This window comes from Anser anser (assembly GCF_964211835.1).
Source record: "Anser anser genome assembly, contig: HAP1_SCAFFOLD_259, whole genome shotgun sequence".
NCBI lineage: Eukaryota > Metazoa > Chordata > Aves > Anseriformes > Anatidae > Anser > Anser anser.
Window position 1 is genome coordinate 29,510 of NW_028153856.1, and position 20,792 is coordinate 50,301.

General features: G+C 59.9%; 4 protein-coding genes across 7 annotated transcripts; 3 read left to right on the forward strand and 1 right to left on the reverse strand.

The window, feature by feature from the left end:
- Positions 1 to 1,620: 1,620 nt before the first annotated feature.
- LOC310891312 (histone H2B 5) lies at positions 1,621 to 3,163 on the forward strand. The gene has a single exon (XM_083853570.1). The coding sequence runs from the start codon at positions 1,679 to 1,681 to the stop codon at positions 2,057 to 2,059; it is 381 nt and encodes a 126-aa protein (XP_083709696.1). The 5' UTR covers positions 1,621 to 1,678; the 3' UTR covers positions 2,060 to 3,163.
- Positions 3,164 to 4,115: 952 nt separating this feature from the next.
- Positions 4,116 to 4,774, reverse strand: LOC310891311 (histone H2A type 2-C-like). The gene has a single exon (XM_083853569.1). It carries the CDS (start codon positions 4,732 to 4,734, stop codon positions 4,345 to 4,347), a length of 390 nt encoding a protein of 129 aa, XP_083709695.1. The 5' UTR covers positions 4,735 to 4,774; the 3' UTR covers positions 4,116 to 4,344.
- Positions 4,775 to 6,727: 1,953 nt separating this feature from the next.
- On the forward strand, positions 6,728 to 9,131 carry LOC310891310 (T-cell-interacting, activating receptor on myeloid cells protein 1-like). Of its 4 annotated transcripts, XM_083853567.1 has the most exons (7): positions 6,728 to 6,810; positions 6,915 to 6,950; positions 7,042 to 7,320; positions 7,420 to 7,731; positions 7,897 to 8,019; positions 8,435 to 8,472; positions 8,947 to 9,131. In XM_083853567.1, the coding sequence occupies exons 1-7, from the start codon at positions 6,780 to 6,782 to the stop codon at positions 9,094 to 9,096; spliced, it is 969 nt and encodes a 322-aa protein (XP_083709693.1). In that variant the 5' UTR covers positions 6,728 to 6,779; the 3' UTR covers positions 9,097 to 9,131. The 4 variants fall into 4 exon arrangements, with proteins under 4 accessions (XP_083709693.1, XP_083709691.1, XP_083709692.1 ...); XM_083853565.1 differs by having other exon boundaries at positions 7,042 to 7,731; XM_083853566.1 differs by lacking the exon at positions 6,915 to 6,950 and having other exon boundaries at positions 7,042 to 7,731.
- Positions 9,132 to 12,653: 3,522 nt separating this feature from the next.
- SLC27A5 (solute carrier family 27 member 5) lies at positions 12,654 to 20,720 on the forward strand. Its single transcript, XM_083853571.1, has 11 exons — positions 12,654 to 12,926; positions 13,020 to 13,776; positions 15,451 to 15,660; positions 16,107 to 16,265; positions 17,037 to 17,161; positions 17,239 to 17,433; positions 18,224 to 18,314; positions 18,552 to 18,750; positions 18,848 to 18,945; positions 19,722 to 19,852; positions 20,334 to 20,720. Exons 2-11 carry the CDS (start codon positions 13,071 to 13,073, stop codon positions 20,508 to 20,510), a joined length of 2,091 nt encoding a protein of 696 aa, XP_083709697.1. The 5' UTR covers positions 12,654 to 12,926; positions 13,020 to 13,070; the 3' UTR covers positions 20,511 to 20,720.
- The last annotated feature ends 72 nt before the right edge of the window (positions 20,721 to 20,792 follow it).

The following is a 20,792-nucleotide window of genomic DNA, read 5'->3' on the forward strand; positions in this document are numbered from 1 at the left end:
ATTCCCCTGGGAAATCGTGGGGAACGCGTGGGGGTCCCTCTAACCGAGCCCCCACTACTCCTGAAGGCCTGCCAGGGGCTCCCCCCCCCTTTTATTTACTTTACATCTACAAAACCTCCCTCACGCGCAACTTCCCAGGCCCCCCATTTTTTTCAAGTGCAGGTGAGGATGCTGCTGCAGCTCCCGAGAGGGGGACCCCTTTGCTCTTTCCCACTGCCCCCCTTTCTTTTGCACCCCTCCCCCGTGCAATTTTCCCAGCCCTCAGCATCCTTCACCCAGCGGAGCAGCAGCGATCGAAACCGTCACCGCGGGTCTCTGTGGCGCAATCGGTTAGCGCGTTCGGCTGTTAACCGAAAGGTTGGTGGTTCGAGCCCACCCAGGGACGCGGGCATTCCTGTTTTTTCCACCCCCCCCCTTTTTTTTTTTCTAAGCTATTTCACGCTTTTGACTCTTCCCCATTTAAATTCGTTTTCTCTCCGCTTTCCATTCGGCTAAAAAAATAATATTAAAATATAACTTTGGTAAACGGGGATGAGGCGCGAGCAGCTCCTGGGAGCGCTGCCTGCGGTGAGACTCAGGGGTGATAAGGAAAGGAGAAAAAAGAGCACGTTGCATTGGCCGGGAATCGAACCCGGGCCTCCCGCGTGGCAGGCGAGAATTCTACCACTGAACCACCAATGCCCCCGTTGGAACACCTTCTAAACTAAGAAAAAAGAAGCTAAATAATCTTAAATAAAGGACCTTAAAGTAACTCTATAGTAGTATTATATGGTAGATTCCCTCACAACAGCGCACTGCTGCTCGTAACGGAAGCGACGCCCCCACCCCACAGCCACGCGACCCCAGCCCCCGTCTGAGCAGCGCCGCCCCGCAGCCTCCCTTTATAGCCCCGCCTCGATCCTGATTGGCTGCGCGCGCACCCGCTGGTGTGGCGGGAGAGCGCCGCGCTCCCCTATTGGCCGCCCAGCCGCGAGTGTGCAGCCCGGAGAGGGGAGCCGGTTTGAATTCCGCGCGCTCGGCGCTGATTGGGTGTCTCGTGCGGGAGGGGCGGAGCCCCGCAGGGGATGGCGCCAGTGGCTCCGGGGAGCGGCCAGGAGCGCTCCCGGCCCCGCGGGGCCCCGCTCCGAGCGGCTCTGGCGCCGTTTACCCTGCCCCGCTCCTCCGGAACGCCCCGCCGGGGCTGCTCCACCACCCAGCCCAAGGGAGCCGGGCGGCCCCGGGATAAACCGCGCCGGAGCAGTTTCAGCGCCGTGTCCCCGTCCCTAAGGAACGATCGCTCCGGTAGCCTCCGGTAGTGTCTGCCCTCGGGGAACCGGCGGAGCGCCGCCCTCGGTGCTTGCCGCATCCCCAAGCGGCGGCTGTGCCCTACACTGAGAGTGCAGCACGGTCCCCTCTTTGCCTGTGCAACTGATGGGCGCTGAGGGATTCAAAAGACGCGAGCCGATTGGCCGGCAAGCAAACTCTTATTATCCAATCAGAGCCTGCATTCTGGAGCCGCTGTATTTGCATGCAGGGTATCCCTTTCCGCGGGGCCGGCTGCTCCGTCTCAGCCAATGGGAACGCGAAGAGCTGGAGCCGCTCATTTGCATAAGGCCGCTATAAAAGCGGCCCCGCCGGCTCTGTACCTTCACTCGTTCTTTGCTGTCCTAGTGGTGGAGGTGAACGCAGTGAAAGCGCGATGCCTGAGCCCGCTAAGTCAGCGCCCGCCCCTAAGAAGGGCTCCAAGAAGGCGGTGACCAAGACGCAGAAGAAGGGTGACAAGAAGCGGCGGCGCAGCCGCAAGGAGAGCTATTCCATCTACGTGTACAAGGTGCTGAAGCAGGTACACCCAGACACGGGCATCTCCTCTAAGGCTATGGGGATCATGAATTCCTTTGTCAATGACATCTTCGAGCGCATCGCGGGTGAGGCTTCGCGCCTGGCGCATTACAACAAGCGCTCCACCATCACCTCCCGGGAGATCCAGACTGCCGTGCGGCTGTTGCTGCCTGGTGAGCTGGCCAAGCACGCTGTCTCCGAAGGCACCAAGGCGGTCACCAAATACACCAGCTCCAAGTAAAGCGCCTGGACCCACCTGCAGGACCTGTTTGGCTCAACTCAAAACCCAACGGCTCTTTTCAGAGCCACCCACCTTCTTCCAAAAGAGCTGCTATTGCTTCTGAGCAGTATTGCTTCTGACATACCCACGATATTTTTCTGTGGATTATGGTAGCTTGCATGATTGCGTGTAATGTTTGGAGATAACTTGAAAAGTGTTGCTTTTTTAAAGCTATTTTCGAAATACGTTGTTTCCTATTTGCTAGTAGAATCTGCTCTAAGGGCTGCAGTTACCGGGTTGCTGCCTGTTTATAGGAAGCTGATAAACGCCAGGCTGGGGGGGTTTCTGCTGAGCCCAAGGTGCTGGGATCCAACCGAGCCTGCGCGCGAACATCGCATTCAAACCGCTGCTCTGCTCTGATTGGTCCGCGTGGGAGCAAACGTCACTGCGGGGTGGGGGGAGCAAAGGGAGCTGCGGTGCGGGTTTCAATCAGGTCCGACCCCAGCCTTCAAAAGGCTGGGGGCGGGGATACGGAGCTCAGTGGGGGCGGTGCTGGTGGGGTAGGTGTGTGTGAAGCGGGTTTTGTCCCGTATCCTATAGCCCTTTGTACGCGGAGAACAACTTTCCGTTTCTATAGAGGGCTTTATTTTTACTTAATGCTAGATGCATATAGGTAGACCGTGTGCGGTGGGAGTTTTGCCTTTAGCTGCCTTTAAGGCTTTATGGAGACCTCTCTGTAAGGCAACCAGTCAGAATTACTTAAGGTCAGAATTTAATTAAGCTTCTCTGAGGCACTAAAATAAAGCCTTACTTACAGAAGAGTATTTTTTTTAAGGATGTGCAATAGATCAATCTAAAAAACATTATTAATGAATAATCTAGTGGTTTGCTGGGGAATGAAATTGTCATGCTGCTGTTTGCACCCCTTGTTTTTTACCTGGAAAACATGAGAATTCTTCCTGCATCCTGATCAGTGTAATTCTGAGCTGCTGTGCTTCGACTGTGTTTATTCCTTGCTTACAGTCACTACTGTTGTGTGGCAATGAGCTGGGGGTCCAGAGTGGCCCATAGCGACCTTGCATGTGTGCAGTGCAGGTAATAAAACAAAAAAAAGTAGCATACGAAGAGGTGAACTGGGATGTGGTTTGGGGGGGGTTGTATAAGTGCAGTTATACTTTATCCCCTGCTCTAGCCTTTTAGTAACTCGCCACAGTCTGTAAATGCGGTGCCCCAAAGAAATAGCCCTTAGGCAAAGCTTTCGGGTAGATTTCAGTCGCGCGGCGGGATGCAAACAGCGCACGGCCATTGGTCGAATGGATGACGTAGAGGACCAATCAGCGTGCAAGCTTTGGAGCCGGCTCAGTGGTGTGGTCGGCTACGCTCCTCCGCGATGAACTGCTCCGCGTGGTGCACTTTCAGCCAATGAGGACGCGTCAAATGGAGCCGTCATTTGCATAACGTCTCTGTGCGAGCGGCGCCCGCGCATCCCCCGGGTCCCGGCGCCCGTCCCTAAGCAGGCGGGGACGGCGAGAGAGAAGAAGGGAGACAAGAAGCGGCGGCGCAGCCGCAAGCCGAGCTGCTCCATCTTAAGTGTACGGGGGGCTGGAGCAGGTGCACCCGAGCAGAGCCATTACAAAGCCCCGCAGTGACCGCTGCACCAGCCCTAAATGAGGGGGGCTGGCCCCAATTTCACCCCAACGGCCACCCCCTTTGGGGCCACCCACGTGTTCGGATCTTTATTTATAGGAGGTGCTCCCCTGGGGGGTCCTTAATAAAGGCTTCTGGTAATGCTTTGCAGTGGTAATGATTTATTCACGAGGGGTTGAGATTTCTTTCTCCGCCTGACTCCCCTGCTGTGGGTAGCAGAACAGGGGAAGACTCTACCTGACAGAGGATTAATTAAGATAACAGCCCTGAGATGCTCATTGTAAATAAATTTAAAGCCAATTTACAAGGGTGCAGTATAGAAGAACACAGTGGCCATGCCTGAGAAGCATGGGGTATTTTCCCCAGGACCCCATTCACCCTTTATTATGAAGGTTTAGGCATCACCTGCATCCCAGCAGGGCCTAAATCCTTTAATCCTAAAGCAATTTATTTCCCCCTAATACGAACAGTGAGTGTTATTTCAGAACCTGCTAAATAAAATATGCGCCTAGTCCTCAGCACATCACCCCTGGCCCCAAACACAGCTCACCCTGATCTTCCAGCTCTTTTTCTGACATGGTGGGTGGCTCTTAAAAGAGCCTTTGGGTTTGAAGAGAGAAAAATCTCAGGGTTTCTTCACAAATCCACTCACTGCTGCTTCACTTGCCCTTGGCCTTGTGGCTCTCTGTTTTCTTGGGCAGCAAAACAGCCTGGATATTGGGCAGGACACCACCCTGGGCGATGGTGACACCCCCCAGCAGCTTGTTGAGCTCCTCGTCGTTGCGCACAGCTAGCTGGAGGTGCCGGGGGATGATGCGCGTCTTCTTGTTGTCCCGAGCAGCGTTACCTGCCAGCTCCAGGATCTCAGCTGTCAAATACTCCATGACAGCAGCCAGATAAACGGGGGCACCGGCCCCCACGCGCTCAGCGTAGTTCCCCTTGCGCAGCAGGCGATGCACGCGGCCCACGGGGAACTGGAGACCGGCGCGGGACGATCGCGACTTGGCCTTAGCCCGGGCCTTGCCCCCCTGCTTCCCGCGCCCCGACATCTCCTGCGCCCCACTCACACCGCGACTAAGCGCACCGCGCCCCGGCCCTGTCTTTTTATACCCTGCAGCGGATCGAAACGGCGCTCTCCTATTGGTCACGCTGCCTCTCCCTTGGAGGACCAATAGGAGAGCAGCGCCGCAGACGGGACTGCAGGCGGAGCTTCGGAGCGGCGTTTCTTCATGGTGGGCGGGGCGGCGGGGCGTTGGCCAATGAGCGAGCGAGACGAGCGGCGACCGGAGGTTATAAAGGGGGGTGGGTCGCGCGGTGGGGGCCAGTGTGCGGGACTCGGCGGTGGGGCGAGGGGAGCGCTTGAGTGCAAAGCTTCGCGGCGAGGCGGCGATGGCTGCTGCGCGGGCTGCCGGCTGCACTCCTCGCTTCTTCCCTCGCGTTGCATACAGAAATTTAAGTTGTATAAGCGAGTGTTTTTTAACTCGTTAAAGCTGTTTCTCGATAAAAACATACCGTGCGGTTAAGCAGAGGCAGCCGGCTCGCCTTTCCGTCTTTTTTTTTTTTTAAATAAACCTAAAAATTGAAGACTTTTAAAGTTTCTTCGGTCGTTATTTAGCGGGCAGAAGCACGCTGAGCTGCCCGAGGGCCGGGCTCCGGCCGCGGCGCGCGGTCCGAAAGGCAGCCTCACCGCCCAACGCTTGGTGCTGGGCTGTGATTGGCCGCGCCGCAAGCTGGCGGCCTTCCCATTGGTTCGGAGAGAGGCCGGGAGGCGGGAGCTGGAGCATGGGAAGGGGCGGTTCTCACTCAGGTCCGCCCCCGGCCTATATAAGGAAGCTCCGCCCAGCGCCCCCCCTGCAGCGCGGCCCGGTGCGGTCTCGGGGTCGGTTTCCCGTCGGTTTTCCCCACCCCGCTCGCCAACCGCGGAACCTTTTTCCCCTTCAAATCTTTCAGCGCCGTCCCCCCTTCCCTCCGAACAGAGAGAAGTTCTTTTTGCCCTTTCCCCTCGCTAAACGCCGGGGCGCACTCGTGCCCTGCCCGAGCGTTCCCATCGCTTTCCCTCCAAGCATCCCGTGCCGCCGCCAACCTCCCCGCCCCGTGCTTCACATTTCCAGAGAATCAGCAAAACAGCCCGAACCGAAACGCTCAAAAGTTACAACCAGAACTCTCTAAAACCCATGAGGAGGCGGTAGGACTACCCAAACAAGAGCCCGGATAGCTCAGTCGGCAGAGCATCAGACTTTTAATCTGAGGGTCCAGGGTTCAAGTCCCTGTTCGGGCGACCAGAGTTATTTTGCCGGTGGCCTCGCCGGCTCCCTGCCCTCGTCTTTCCTCGCCCCAACCCGGCTCCCGCGGCCCCCGCAGCCCCGGGCCGGGTTCTTTTAGCGGCGGAGGCGCCGCGGGCGGTGGAGCCGTGAGGGGCCTGGCGGGGCTGCCCGCGCGGGCCGGTCCCATGGTGTAATGGTTAGCACTCTGGACTCTGAATCCAGCGATCCGAGTTCAAATCTCGGTGGGACCTTGCGGCTTATTTTTTTGCGGGTGGCGCCGTCTTCGGTGTTGGGTGTCCCCGAGGGCAGAGTCCCCCGCTCCCGGCCCTTGGGGACAGCAGAGGAAAGCCCCCGGGGGACTGCGCGTGGTGGCACAACGCGCTGGGGGCAGAGCCTGGATGCCAGCACCTTTTGGGGACTGCAGGTGACGTCCCCTGTAGGGCGCCCCGGTGGGGTCCTGGGTTTGGCAACGCCATGGGACACCCACGATGGGACACCCACCACGGGACACCCACCACGGGACACCCAGCACGGGACACCCAACGTGCGGGGACAACGCTGCGCTGCCCTTAGGGCCAGCGTGTGACACCCCATCGCGGACCACGTGCGGCACCCAGAGGGTGACGGCGTGCCACCCCGTCGAGTCACCCCCGTCCTGGGGACTACGGGCGCGACATTTCCCTGTCCCCAAGGGGAACTGAGAGTGGCTCTGCGGCCACTCCCTGTCGCGCTCGCTCTTCTGCGCTCGGTGGCGGTGGGACGACCGGGTGCAGCCTCCCAGTGCCTCCCAGTGCCTCCCAGTGCCGCCATCCCCAAGCTGCTCCCGCCTCATGGCACCAACGGCGGTGGCTTTCATCCTCAGTGAGTAACGTGGGGACGTGGTGCTGGGATGGGGGGGGGGGGGGCGGTTTGGTGGCCCCGCGTGGGGCCAGGACCCCCGGCAGCGGCCCCCGTGTCCCTTGCAGGTTGGTGGCTGGCGGCACGCGGCAGGGCGCAGCGCCGTGAGTACGGGGACGGGGGGGACGGGGACAGCGACGGGGACACGGGGCAAGGGACAGGGGAGGGGGTCTCACCGCCGTGTCCCTGTCCCAGCACGCCAACCCTTCCTCTCGCTGCACCCCAGCAAGGGGGTGGCCCTGGGGGACAGCGTCACCCTGCGGTGCCACCTGCCCCGGCCGGCTCTCTGGGTCCTGCTCTATCGGAACGAAGGCCGGATTCTGCACCAGTACAGCACCGGGGAGCAGAATAGGACCGAGTTCTTCTTTGGGGACGTACAGCGGGAACACGCGGCGACGTACCGGTGCCAGTACGAGGACAAGGAGACAACGGAGCTGTCGGCGCTGAGCGACCCCGTGGAGCTAGCGGTGACGGGTGAGGGGGACGAGGGGGCGTCCCCGGGGGCTCCCCCGACGCCCAGGGGTGTCCCCCTGTCCCCACGGGGGGTCCCATCGCTGTCCCTTCCCTGCGCAGACGCCAGCTTCCCCCTTCCCGGGACGATGCTGAGCCCTAGCGGGCGCGTGGAGACGGGGACCGACGTCACCGTCCGGTGCTGGGCACCCCACGGGGCCACCTTCCTCCTGCATAAGGACGGGTGCCCCCCCCCCAGCCAGCGCCAGGACCCCCAAGGGGGGGACACGGCCACCTTCACCCTCCCCGGGGTGACCCCGGCCGATGCCGGCACCTATAGGTGCTCGTACATCCCCCGCGGATACCCCTTTCTGTCCTCACCCCTCGGGGACAAGGTGACGCTGGAGGTGACACCGGCTTCGGGAGCACCCCGAGGTGAGCCCCCCCCACCCCCCCTTCCCCCTCCCCATTTAGGTGCTGAGTTCCACCCCCCCACCCCACCCCAGTGTCACCCATGGGTGGCTGTGTCACCACTTCCCATCTCCGGGGACGGCTGGGGATGAGGACACGGCAGCATCCGCCCCCCCCCCCCCCCCGCAGGCACCGAGGGGGGGGCCCGGAGGACCCTGCTTGTCGCCGTGGGGGGGGGCTGCGCCGCCACTGCCGCCCTCGTCTTCAGCCTCGGCCTCTTCTTCCTCCTCACCGCCTGGAGACGCCGGAGAGGTGAGAGCCGTGGCGGGGAAGGGGTTAAATGGCTTGGGGACCCCCCCCCAAATTGTCACCTGTGTTCCTGGGGTCCCCCATAGCCCCCCCCCCCAATCTCCAAGCACCCCCTGGGGCTCCCTATGGACCCCCCCCCCCCCACTGTGGCCAAGGGGATGAGTGGGGGGGGGGTCTCTTGGGGGTCCCCGCTGTCCCCTGGGGGTGTCCCCAAATTCTGGGGGCTCCCCAATGTCCCCGAGGGCTGGGGGGGGGCACTGTGTCCCCACGGGATGGGGGGGGATGTTTCCCCCCCCCAGCCCCACTCCTGGGGGTCTCTGGCTCTGCACACGTAAAGGTGGGACCCCGGCCCCCCCATGCAGGGAGGAGACCCCCCAAGGCCCCCCCATAATCTCCTGCCCCCCCCCCCCCCTTTTAGGTGCCTCCCCCCAAGGGCTGGGGGCCAGAGAGCTCCAGGTGAGTGCCTGGGTCAGGGCCCCCCCCCCCCAGGGGACCCCAAATCCCGACCTACCCCATGGGACCCCCCCCCGGACACCCCCAGAGAACCCCAAACCCTGCCCAAGGGGACCCCGAGGCGCCCCAAACCTTACCCGCCCCCCCCCAACTCCATGGGCACCCCCAAATCCCACCCGTGGGGACCCCCAGATCTCCACCACCGCCACCCCTAGACCCCAAACTGAGCCCCCCCAAGCCCCAAAACCCCCCCAGGCCCCATGGGCACCCCCAAACCCCGACCCACGGGGACCCCAGAACACACAGAGCCCCCCCCCCGACCCAAGGGAACCCCCCTGGAGAGCCCCCAGACCCCACGAGTGCCCCCAAATCGAGTAGCGGGACCCCCAAGCACCACCCGTGGGGACCCCCGGGATGCCCCCCCCCGGGATTTCGGGACCCCCCCGTGTCACCCTGCCTGTCCCCGTGTGTCCCCAGGTGCCCCCCCGTGACCCGTGGCCCCAGGAGGACAGCGAGCGCCTGACCTACGCGGAGCTGCGCCCCCCGGCCCCCGGCCCCCCCCGAATGCTCGCCGCCCCCCAGCCCCCCATTATCTACGCCCAGGTGGGCGCTGGGGGACCCCACTGACGCCCCCCCCCTCCCCAGTGCCCCCCACTCCAATAAAGGCCCAGTCCCAGTTGGGGATCCCCGCCTTGTTCATAGGGGGGGGAGCAGACCCCAAATTCCCCCTCTCTGGGGCCCCCTCTTCCCCCCCCCCAGACCCCTAAATCCCCTCATGTTCCCTAACACCCCCCCCCCAAGCACCCCCAAATCCTCTTGGTGCCCCCCCAAAACACAAAACCACCCCCCTGGGACTCCCCAGTCCTTCAGGGAGCCCCCCCCCCCCCCAATCCTTCTTGGGACCCCCTAAACCCTCCTCAATCCCCCATGTCCCCACATGCCCCCCCCCCAAAAAAAAAAATCTACACTCTGGGACCCCCAAATCCTCCTTGGCGCCCCCCCAAATCCCCACCCAGAGCCCCCCCCCCCCCCAAATCCTCCTGGGGTGCGTTGTTGCATGCACAGCCACCCTATTGGGGACCCCATCGACCCCCTCCCCCGTGCGACCCCCCCCAATTTGGGGACCACAAGTTTTGGGGGTGCCTGGGGGGTCTGGGGGCTCTTCAGGGGGGTTCCCTTGGGTCGGGGGGGGGGCTCTGTGTGCTCTGGGGTCCCCATGGGTCGGGGTTTGGGGGTGCCCATGGGGCCTGGGGGGTTTTTGGGGCTTGGGGGGGCTCAGTTTGGGGTCTGGGGGTGGTGGTGGTGCAGATCTGGGGGTCCCCACGGGTGGGATTTGGGGGTGCCCATGGAGTTGGGGGGGGCGGGTAAGGTTTGGGGCGCCTCGGGGTCCCCTTGGGCAGGGTTTGGGGTTCCCTGGGGGCGTCCTGGGGGGGGGTCCAAGCTAGGGAGGGAGATTGGGGGGCAGTGGGGTCCCTCCTGGGGACATTGGGGGGGGGGGCAATTCTCGGGGATATTGGGGAGCCCCCAAGAATTTGGGGACACCCCCAGGGGACAGCGGGGACCCCCGAGGGACCCCCACTCAGCCCCTCGGCCACAGCGGGGGGGGGGCCATAGGGAGCCCCAGGGGGTGCTCAGGGTTTGGGGGGGGCCATGGGGGACCCCAGAAATACAGGTGACAATTTGGGGGGGGGGTCCCCAAGCCATTTAACCCCTTCCCTGCCACGGCTCTCACCGCTCTGCATCCGGCGTCTCCGGGCGATGAAGGAGGAAGAAGAGGCTGAGGCTGAAGGAGAGGGTGGGGGAGGTTTGGTCCTGCCTTTTGGGGAAGGATTCCTAATTTTGGAGGTTTTTTTTATCTTTCCTTTTGGGGAAGGATTCTCAATTTCAGACCATTTCGTCCTGTGTTTTGGGAAGGGTTCCCAATTCCGAACAGTTTTATCCTGCCTTTTTGGGGAAGAACTCCCAGTTCTGGATGTTTTTATCCTGCCTTTTGGGGAAGGATTCCCAATTCCAGCCCGTTTTATCTTGTGTTTTGGGAAGGATTCCCAATTCGAGATGGTTTTATCCTACTATTTTGGGGACGGATTCCCAATTCTGGACCATTTCATCCTGTGTTTTGGGAAAGATTCCCAATTCTGAATGGTTTTATACTGCATTTTGGGGAAGAACTCCCAGTTCTGGAGGTTTTTATCCTGCCTTTTGGGGAAGGATCCCCACCTCCGGACCATTTCATCCTTTTTTTTTTAAGGATTCCCAGTTCCAGATGGTTTATCCTACCTTTTTGGGAAGGATTCCCAATTCTGGAGGTTTTTTATTCCACTTTTGGGGGAAGGATTTCCAATTCTGGACCATTTTATCCTTTTTTTTTTAAGGATTCCCAGTTCCAGATGGTTTTATCCTACCTTTTGGGGAAGGATTCCCAATTCTGGAGGTTTTTTATTCCACTTTTGGGGGAAGGATTTCCAATTCTGGACCATTTTATCATTTTTTTTTTAAAGGATTTCCAATTCGAGACCATTTTATCTTGTGTTTTGGGAAGGATTCCCAATTCCAGATGGTTTTATCCTACCTTTTGGGGAAGGATTCCCAATTCTGTAGGTATTTTTATCCCCGTTTTGGGGGAAAGACTTCCAACTCCAGACCATTCTATCCCACCTCTTGAGGAAGGATTCCCAGTTCTGGAGGGTTTTATCCTGCCTTTGGGGGAAGGATTCCCAAATCCGGGTGGTTTTATCCTACTTTTTGGGAAAATATTCCCCTTTCTGGAAGCTTCCTCCACCCGAACCCGACAGAACCAACCCCGGGGGACCGGGGCTCGCCGCCGGTGGCGGATCCGGAGCCGTGTAGGCGACGGCCCCGGGTTGCAAAACCTCGAGCACCGCCCGGCACGTTTCACCTGCGTTGCCAAAAACCCTTCGACCCCGTAACAATTTTACTGCGAGCGAGGAGCCGGGGTTGCAAATCGGGGCCGAAGGTGACTGACACAGCGGTGAGGTTGTGTCGAACCCGTTCGCCGGTTGCTTTTTTTTTATTATTACTAATTAGCAGAGAGGTTAAATAACCCTTCAAGATACAGCTTGCCGGGCGCCCACACCCCGTTTAAAAATTTAAATGGGATTTAAATGGCAGAGCCTGGGGCGTTTTTTGTTGTTGTTGTTGTCGGGTTTTTATTTTTTATTTTTTCCTGGTCTGGTGATGAAAGAAAAACGCGTTTTTATCTCCGTTCGGACGGGGGGTTGTGGGGTGGTGAAATGGGGCCGGTCCCGCCTGGCCAGGGCTGAAAATGCAGCCGGGTTCGCAAGAAATCGGGGGAAAAAAAACGAGGAGATTTTGGGGCGGGAGGGTTCTGCGTGGGAACAGGAGTAAGGGGAAGGCTGAGAGCGCCCGTTGTCCCTTTTTATAATGAGAAGGGAAACGGGGTTTGGGTGGAGGCTGTGGGGGATTTATGGGGCTTTAGGGGATTTATGGAGGCTACGGGGGATTTATGGAGGCTACGGGGGACTGATGGAGGTTTTGGGGGGCTGGATGGAGGCTTTGGGGGATTGGTGGTGGTTTGGGGGACTCGATGGAGGCTTTAGGGGCTGGATGGAGGCTTTGGGGGATTGATGGTGGTTTGGGGGACTTGATGGAGGATTTAGGGGCTGGATGGAGGCTTTGGGGGATTGGTGGTGGTTTGGGGGACTTGATGGAGGATTTAGGGGCTGGATGGAGGCTTTGGGGCTCGATGGAGGCTTTAGGGGCTGGGTAGAGGTTTTGGGGACTGGATGGAGGTTTTAGGGGATTGATGGAGGTTTTGGGGTCTGGAGAAAGGCTTTAGGGGCTGGATGGAGGCTTTAAGGTGCTCAGCGGAGGCTGGATGAAAGTTTTAGGGGCTCGATGGAAGCTTTAGGGGCTTGATGGAGGCTTTGGGGACAGGATGGAGGCTTTAGGGGATTGATGGAGGTTTTGGGGGATTGATGGAGGTTTTGGGGTCTAGATGGAGGCTTTGGGGTCTGGATGGAGGCTTTGGGGTCTGGTTGGAGGTTTTGGGTGACTGATGGAGGTTTGGGGGGCTGGAGAGAGTCTTTAGGGGGCTGGATGGAGGCTGGATGAAAGCTTCAGGGGCTGGATGGGGGCTTTGGGGACTGGATGGAGGCTTTGGGGGATTGATGGAGGTTTTGGGGGATTGATGGAGGTTTTGGGGTCTGGATGGAGGCTTTGGGGGCTGAATGGAGTCTTTGGGGACAGGATGGAGGCTTTGGGGGATTGGTAGAGGTTTTTGGGGATTGATAGAGGCTCTTGGGTCTGGATGGAGGCTTTAGGGGCTGGATGGAGGCTTTGGGGATTGGCAGACCTCCCGTCCCATTGCTGCGCCCGGGGAAAACCCGGCCGGTAACCCAAAACCAAGAGCAGGTGGACAGGAGGACGGGCAGACTGTTAGGCGGGCGGACGGACGGACGGACGGACAGCTAGCTCAGGTGGGTAGCCAGATGTCGGGAGGGCGGGTAGACAGACGGACGGCGGCGGGACGGACGGGCACCTGAGATTGCCGTACCCGTTCGTCTCAGCAGACGCGGCTCCAGGAGCAGGTGCCGTGGACGGACGGACGGACGGACGGACGGATGGACGAGGAACCCGGTGACGCAAGCCACCCCCGCGGTGACGCTCCGCACCCTTCGCCGGGGCAGGGCCGGCGGCGTCAGGGGAAAAAAAAAAAAAAAAGAAAGAAAGAAGGAAAGAAAAAAAAAAGAAAGAAAAACAAAACCACCCCAGGGGCAAACGCGCCGGGGCAAGGTGCGCGCGGGCGGCGGACCTTGCCCTGCAGAGCCCAGCGCCGCGGGGTGACCATGCTGGGGGTGGTGACGGCGGCGGCGGCCGGGCTGCTGCTGCTGCTGCTGCTGCTGCGGGACCGCTTGTTCCCCTTCCTCTGGGCGGACCTGGGCGCCTTCGTGGCCTTGGCGGGGGCTTCGCTGCGGTGTCGCCGCCGCCTGTCCCGCCGGCCCGCCGTCACCCTCCTCGAGGTGTTCCAGGAGCACGCTCGACGCCAACCCCGCCGCCCCCTGCTGCTGTTCCAGGACAAGCTCCACACCTACGGGGACGTGGAGCAGCTCAGCAGCCGCGCCGCCCGCGTCTTCTCCCAGCGCTTGGGCTTGCAGCCGGGCCAGACCGTGGCCGTTTTCCTCCCCAACGAGCCCACCTACGTCTGGACATGGTTGGCGTTGGCCAAGCTGGGCTGCGCCATGGCGTGCCTCAACTACAACGTGCGGGGCCAGGCGCTGCTGCACGCGCTCGCCGCCGCGCGGGCCACCTTCGTGCTCGCCAGCACCGGTGAGTGGTGCCCCGGAGGGGGTGGTGGTGGTGCAAAGTGTGCGTGTGTGGGGGGTCTGCTGCTGCTGCTCGCATGGCTTCGTGCAGGGGTTGCACACTTCGGTGGCCTGCAAGTGTGCCCGCATGCATGTTGGGGGTTCTGCATGCTGTTGCAATGTGTGTCGGTGGCTGTGCATGGATTTGCATGCATGTCAGTGCCTGTGCATGTTTGCATGCATGTCAGCATCTCCTCATGCATTTATGTGCCTGTGCATCAGCGGCTGCGTCAGTGTCCGTGCACGGATTTGCACATGTGCATGTGTCCATGCGTGAATTTGCATGTGCCCCTGTGTGTCTGCATGCATGTCAGTGTCCCTGCATGTATTTACACACCTGTCAGTGTCCATGCGTGGACTTGTGTTTGTGTCAGTGGCTTCGCACGTGCATAGATTTGCACGTGCTGTTGCCTGCACGCGTGTCTGTGCGTGAATTTGCGTGTGCCACTTCTGCACGTGTGACTCTGCGTGCCTGCACGCCTGTCAGTGTCTGTGCGTGCATTTGCACGCCGGTCAGAGCCCCTAGCTGCTCTTGCACGTGTGCCCGTGTTGCTCCACACATTGCATGCGTGGGTGGCTGCTGTTTGTGGAAGGCGTGGAAGCGTGCAAGAGGTCATTCACACGGGGCCACCTGTTTGCACGCCCAGGCGTGGCCACGGCCGCAGCCCATTGCTCACGCGTGTGCACCCCCGAGCCCCGGTCAGTGTCGTGGGGTGCACTGGCCGTGCCAAGGCTACAGGTTAATTATTGCCAGATCGTTGCCGGGGCCAAAGGTCCTTTTGTTTCCATCGCGAGGACGTTTTTGGGAGCAGGAGGCAGGAAGAAAACACTCGTGTGTACATACCTGGTTGGGGCACCCATCGGGGTGCGCAGGGTGCCCCCTTTGGGGTGCTTTGGGTGCCCTGCTGAGATCCTCGGGGCTCTCATATGGGTCACTCTGGGTGCTGATCCTATTGGGGTGCCCAACTGGGATCCTTGAAGCACCCATCCAGGGTGCCCATCCAATTGAGGGCCTCATTTGGGGTACACCGGGTGCCCTTTTGGGGTGCTTCGGGTGCCCAGTTGGGGTCCTTGTGGTGTTCATTTGGGCTGCTCAGGGTCCCCATTATGATCAAGGTGCCCATTGGGTGCCCACCTGGGATCACTGGGGAGCCCAACCATGATGCCCTGGGTGCCCATATGATCAAGGTGTCCATCTGGGTTCCACTGGGAGCCCACCTGGGATCATTGGGGAACCCAACCATGATGCCCTGGGTGCCCATACGATCAAGGTGTCCATTTGGGGTCTGCTGGGAGCCCACCTGGGATCATTGGGGAACCCAACCATGATGCCCTGGGTACCCAACTCATCTAGGTGTCCATTTGGGGTCCAACGGCAGCTCATATGGGATCACTGGGGAACCCAACCACGATGCCCATGTGATTGGGGTGTCCATTTGGGGTCCATCGGGAGCCCACCTGGGGTCATTGGGGAGCCCAACCATGATGCCCTGGCTTGCATCTGACCAGGGCACCCACTTGGGGTACACGGAGCCCCCATCTCAGACTCTTTCGGTTCCCTTCTTGGACGCTCAGAGCACCCCCCCCCCCCCAATTTGGGAACCTCCTCACCCTGTACCGTGTCCCCTTGTCCCCGCAGAGCTCCAGGACGCCCTGGAGGAGGTGCTGCCAGACCTGCAGCGTGACGGCATCAAGGTCTTCTACCTGAGCTCCACGTCGCCCACGCCGGGTGTCGAGGCCCTGCTGCCCGCCATCGAGACGGCCTCCGACGAGCCCCTGCCCGGCCACTACCGCGCCGGCATCACCGCCAGCTCCAAGGCCATCTACATCTACACCTCCGGCACCACCGGTGAGGCCACGGAGGGTCTCCTCCTCGGAGAACGGCATCTGGGGGGGCTTGGGTGCTACGGGAGAGGAGCTGGAGGGGTGGGCGAGATGGTGTGGGTGACGCCAGGGAGGTTGGTGGGGGTCTTGTGTTTTTTTTCTTCTCCAACCCTGGCTGTCCTGAGTCCGCCTGGGCTTGGTTTCTCGTGGCTGTGTCCATGTGAGGGTTGGGTGTCCCCAAGGACGGAGAGCCACCACTGGGACAGGAGTACAGGACCCTCCCTTGGTAGGGTCAGATCCCACCCCAAAACCAACACACCACGAGGTTCCTCACGGCTCCTCCCAGCAAGGTCTGAAGGCCTCTAGGGACGGAGACCCAGCACCCCGAGGGAAGGGTCTACGCCCTCCCATCCCACGCGGGCGCCTCCACGGAGGACATTTCCCACCCGCCCCCCCCGCTCCCAACCCCAGGGCTGCCCAAAGCGGCGGTGATCACGGAGCAGAAGCTGATGATGGTGGCCAACCTGGGCCGGATCTGCGGGCTGCGGGCCACCGACCACATCTACACGACGCTGCCACTCTACCACTCGGCCGGGCTGCTCATCGGGGTGGGAGGGTGCCTCGAGGTCGGTACGTACCCCGCGCCCCACGTGGCCTGGCCAGCATGGGGGGGGGGGGGGGGCAGACGGACAGACAGGGATGGACGGATGGAGAAATGGGTGGGGGAGAAGCAAGAGGAAAGAGAGAGGGGACGAAAGGGGAGAGGGAGCCGTACGTGGATAGGGGATGGATGGATGGATGGATGGATGGATGGATGGATGGATGGATGGATGTTTTATGGAGCTGGAGGGACGTTTTATGGAGTTGGGTGGATGCTTTACGGAGTTGGACGGATGTTTTATGGAGCTGGATGGATGGATATGTTATGGAGGACAGGTGGATGTTTTCCGGAGATGGATGGATTCGTGTAGCTGGATGGATGAGTATTTTATGGAGAAGGATAGATGGATGTTTTCTAGAGATGGATGGGCTGACAGAAATGGACAGATGGATTTTAATGGAGATGGATCAGTGGACATCTGTCTTCTGGAGATGGACCGAAGGACGATGGAAAAACGGGTGGAGGGAAGAAAAGGAGAGATATTTACAGTGATAAATGGATCTGTGGGGGGATGGATGGACTGACAGACGACAAAAAAGTGAGGCTGGAGAAGGAAAGAAAGAGGAATGAAGAGAAAACAGGAAAGGAAAGAGGAGGCTATAGATAATGGGTGAACATGGGAATGAATAAAAAAGACATGAGGATGGATGGATGGATGGATGGATGGACGGATGGATGAAGAAAAAGGCAAAAAAGAGGGAAAAGAGGAAGGGAATCATCACCCCACCATGTCCCCGCAGGAGCCACCTGCGTCCTGCGTGCCAAGTTCTCTGCCTCCCAGTTCTGGGACGACTGCCGCCGCTACAACGTCACCGTCATCCAGTACGTGGGCGAGCTCATGCGCTACCTCTGCAACACGCCCAAGGTGAGGCCTGAAATTCACCCCCCCGGGGGGGACGCGACGCCGCGGGGCGGGTGCTGAGATGGTTCCTCCCTTCGCAGCGCGACAACGACCAGAAGCACGGGGTGCGTTTGGCGGTGGGCAACGGCCTGAGGGCGGAGGTGTGGAAGGAGTTCCTCCAGCGCTTCGGGCCCATCTCCATCTGGGAGTTTTACGGGGCCACCGAGGGCAACGCCGGCTTCATCAACTACACCGGCAAGATCGGGGCCGTGGGAAGAGCGAATGCGTTCCTCAAGGTGAGCCACCAGCAGTGACAAGGGCAGGGAACTAACGCAGACCACCTTGGGGATGCCAATGCTGTCCCTCAAGTTGGGTTGACGCAAGAGCAGGAACCCCTTGGTTGCCCTCCTCATAGCGACCAACCTGGAGAAACCAACGCCATCCACCAGGCAGGGTTCATGCAAGAGCGGGATCTTCAAGATCCCCTCTTCACACCCAAAAGGAGTCCCCGCCACCTGGTTGGGCAGTACTGACTCAACAGTCCATCAAGGTTGGGTTCATGCAAGAGCGGGATCTTCAAGATCCCCTCTTCACGTCCAAAAGAAGTCCCTTCCACCCTGTTGGCAAACATTTGACTCAACAGCGCTGACTCCAAGGCCATTTTTTGGAGCATCTGTGGCAACGTGGACATCTTTGTAGACCCAAGAGAGGCCACCTGGTCTCACTTTTTGCTCTCCAACCACCAGCACGTCGAGCAAAAGCTGCAAAACTATTTTTTTCCGCCCTTTTCCACCAGTTGCAGCTCTCGGTATTCTCCCCCAGACCTTTTCGTTTGAAAGGCAGGGTGGATGAGCTTGGCGAGCGGTTGAATGCATTCGGTTAAATCTTATTTAAATATAAAAGGGGCGATTAGTTCGGACGGAAAACGAGGCTACGCAAGATGTTGGAATTGGGCGCGGTGGGGTCCATGGGTTTTAACGAGCGAATAACGATGGATTGGACCTGGCACTGGAAGCATGTCCTCCCACTCATTTTTTTTCCTGCATTTCTCTTCCGCCCACCGATTTCTCCTCCTCTGCCCTCCAGAGTTTCGCTCCCTTTGAGCTGATCAAGTACAACGTGGAGCAGGACGAACCCATACGCGACAAGCGAGGATTCTGCATCCGCGTCCGCCCCGGTAAGAAGAGATGAGCCTTGCGAGGGCCTTTTTGGCAGGGGAGAGACAACGGAGGGTTGAGATACATCAAAGCCAGCTCTTGGTCCTTATCACCATCGTCTTGGTGGCTGGGAGCCACCAGAAAAGCCCCGAGGAGAACAGCAGCATCCCCAAGCACCCCGTGGGGCATGGAGATGACATTCTCTGGCACCAAGGCACTTTGCTGACTGGCCCCAACCCTCCTCTCCCTCCCCGAAGGTGAGACGGGGCTGCTGGTCATCAAAATCACCAAGAACACGCCCTTCTACGGCTACGCGGGCGATTCCAAGAAGACAGAGAAGAAGATCTTGAGAGACGTCTTGGTCAAAGGTGACGCCTTCTTCAACAGCGGTGACCTCCTCATGATGGACCACGAAAAATTCGTCTACTTCCAGGACCGTGTGGGAGACACTTTCCGGTAACCCTCTCCAACGCGGTCGTTCCCACGTCCACGTGGGCAACGCCATCTCCCGGCCCGAATTCCTCCTCACAGCTCCATCCCTTCGCTTCCGCAGCTGGAAAGGGGAGAACGTGGCCACGACAGAGGTGGAGGCCACTCTGGCCATGGTGAACTTCATCCGGGAGGTCAACGTCTACGGGGTGTCCGTGCCGGGTGAGTACAGGGCGGTGCGGAGGGCGAGTGGGACTAAAATAAGCATCCAGGGACGCTTCAGCCGCGTGATGTGGGCTATGTTGCTCTGAGCGGCCACCAAAAAGGCTCAAGTAGGATCTGTTGACCCAAAAGAGGAGGCCAGTGTTGTTTTGGGTTCACTACTACTGCTGCAGTGGTCCAAGACGAGTAAAACAGGGCTCTGTCGCCCGAAATAAGCATCCAAAGTTGTTTCGGGCAAGTAACACATCCACATAAAGGTCCAAGTGGCCACCAAGGAAGCAAAACCAGGATTTAGTCACCCAAAATAAGTGTCTGGCGCTGCCGTGGGCACGCAGCGTGGTTCTGTGAAGGTCTGAGCAGCCTCCACGAAGGTTAAGGGGTGACCCGGTTGTCCAAGCCAAGCGTCCAATGTTGTTTTGGACACGCAACATGCCCCCTAAGTGGTCTAAGCAGCTACCACAGAGAGCACAGAGGGATTTGGTTGCCCAAAAGAAGCAACTGATGTTATTTTGGGCAACTGATGTGCCCCAGTAATGGCCCACGTGGCCACCGGGGACTTAGTTTCCCCAGAGAAGCGCCTGGGGTTTTGGACCCACCGCGTATCCTCGTAACGGCCCGATGGTCACAACGAGGGCTGAAATGGGACACGCTGACCCAAAATAAGCACCCAGCATCGCTTTGGGCACACAGCAGCTCCCCGTAATGGTCCAAGTGGCCACCAAGAAGGGCAAAACAAGACCCGGTTGCCCAAAATAACCCGCCAGCTCTGCTCGCAGGGTGCGAGGGGAAGTGCGGCATGGCGGCCATCCGCCTGAAGCCCGGGATGAGCTTCGAGGGCGAGAACCTCTACGCCTTCACCAGGGAGACGCTGCCCAGCTACGCGGCCCCCCGCTTCGTGCGCATCCAGGTGAGCGGCCCCGGCTTCGGGGGGGGGGCTTCCAGGGGGTGGTTTTCGGCCTCTTGTCTTCCAACGATGGCGCTGGGGCTTCTGGCGGTGGTGCTGATGACGCCGTTGGGGTCACCTCGTGCTGGCGGCGGCATTGGGGCAGATTTCTGACGACGGTCTCAAGGTCCCCCACTTCCGATGACATCTTTTGGGTCGTCCCATTTCCGATGACACCTTCTGGGTCGCCCCGTTTCCAACGGCACCTTCCGGGTCCCCAAGCCGATGGCGACACTGGGGTCACCGCTTCCAGCGTTGTCACCTGGGTCCCCCTGTGCCAACGACTCCCCACGCTGAACGATGACGTCTAGGCCCCCGCTTTCCAACGACGGTGCTGTGCCAGCGACACCCGCTGGCGTCCCCACGGTTCCGACGATGATCACGCCACACTGGTAACGTCATCCGTCCCCCCCCCCGTTTCTGACGACGCCATCCGTCCCCACAGGAAGCCCTGGAGATCACGGGGACCTTCAAGCAGTGCAAAGGCAACCTCGTCAGGGAAGGCTTTGACCCCGACATCATCAAGGACCCGCTCTTCTTCCGCGACGAGAAGAAGAAATCCTACGTGCCCATGAACGCCGACATCTACGCTGCCATCCAGGAGGCGAAGCTCAACCTGTAGAAGGAGCCTCGCCGCGGCGGGGCTGACGCTTGCCTCGGGGTGACAGGTGAAGCCAATCTGGGGGCTAATCAGGCATTTTTGCTTCCTTCGGGGAAGTTTGTAACAGCATTGGAGCACGACGAGGGCGAGAGGCTGATTTCGGTTCTTAGCGTCGTGCCCGGTGCCTCCGCACGGTGCTGGCTGCAGAAATTAAAGGCTTAGTTCTGATTATCTGGGTCCAGACGGGTGCCTGGATGACGAGGGACGTTTTCTGGGGACCAACCTGTGGGTTTTCCCCTTCAG

Bases quoted from the DNA above. Each gene is read 5' to 3' on its own strand.
- LOC310891312 (XM_083853570.1), top strand. From the start codon at position 1,679: ATGCCTGAGCCCGCTAAGTCAGCGCCCGCCCCTAAGAAGGGCTCCAAG.
- LOC310891311 (XM_083853569.1), bottom strand. From the start codon at position 4,734: ATGTCGGGGCGCGGGAAGCAGGGGGGCAAGGCCCGGGCTAAGGCCAAG.
- LOC310891310 (XM_083853565.1), top strand. From the start codon at position 6,780: ATGGCACCAACGGCGGTGGCTTTCATCCTCA. The intron at 6,811-6,914 runs GTGAGTAACGTG...TGTCCCTTGCAG, and splicing joins GGCGGTGGCTTTCATCCTCA to GTTGGTGGCTGGCGGCACGC. The intron at 8,473-8,946 runs GTGAGTGCCTGG...GTGTGTCCCCAG, and splicing joins TGGGGGCCAGAGAGCTCCAG to GTGCCCCCCCGTGACCCGTG.
- SLC27A5 (XM_083853571.1), top strand. From the start codon at position 13,071: ATGGACGAGGAACCCGGTGACGCAAGCCACCCCCGCGGTGACGCTCCG. The intron at 13,777-15,450 runs GTGAGTGGTGCC...TTGTCCCCGCAG, and splicing joins CTTCGTGCTCGCCAGCACCG to AGCTCCAGGACGCCCTGGAG. The intron at 18,315-18,551 runs GTAAGAAGAGAT...CCCTCCCCGAAG, and splicing joins CTGCATCCGCGTCCGCCCCG to GTGAGACGGGGCTGCTGGTC.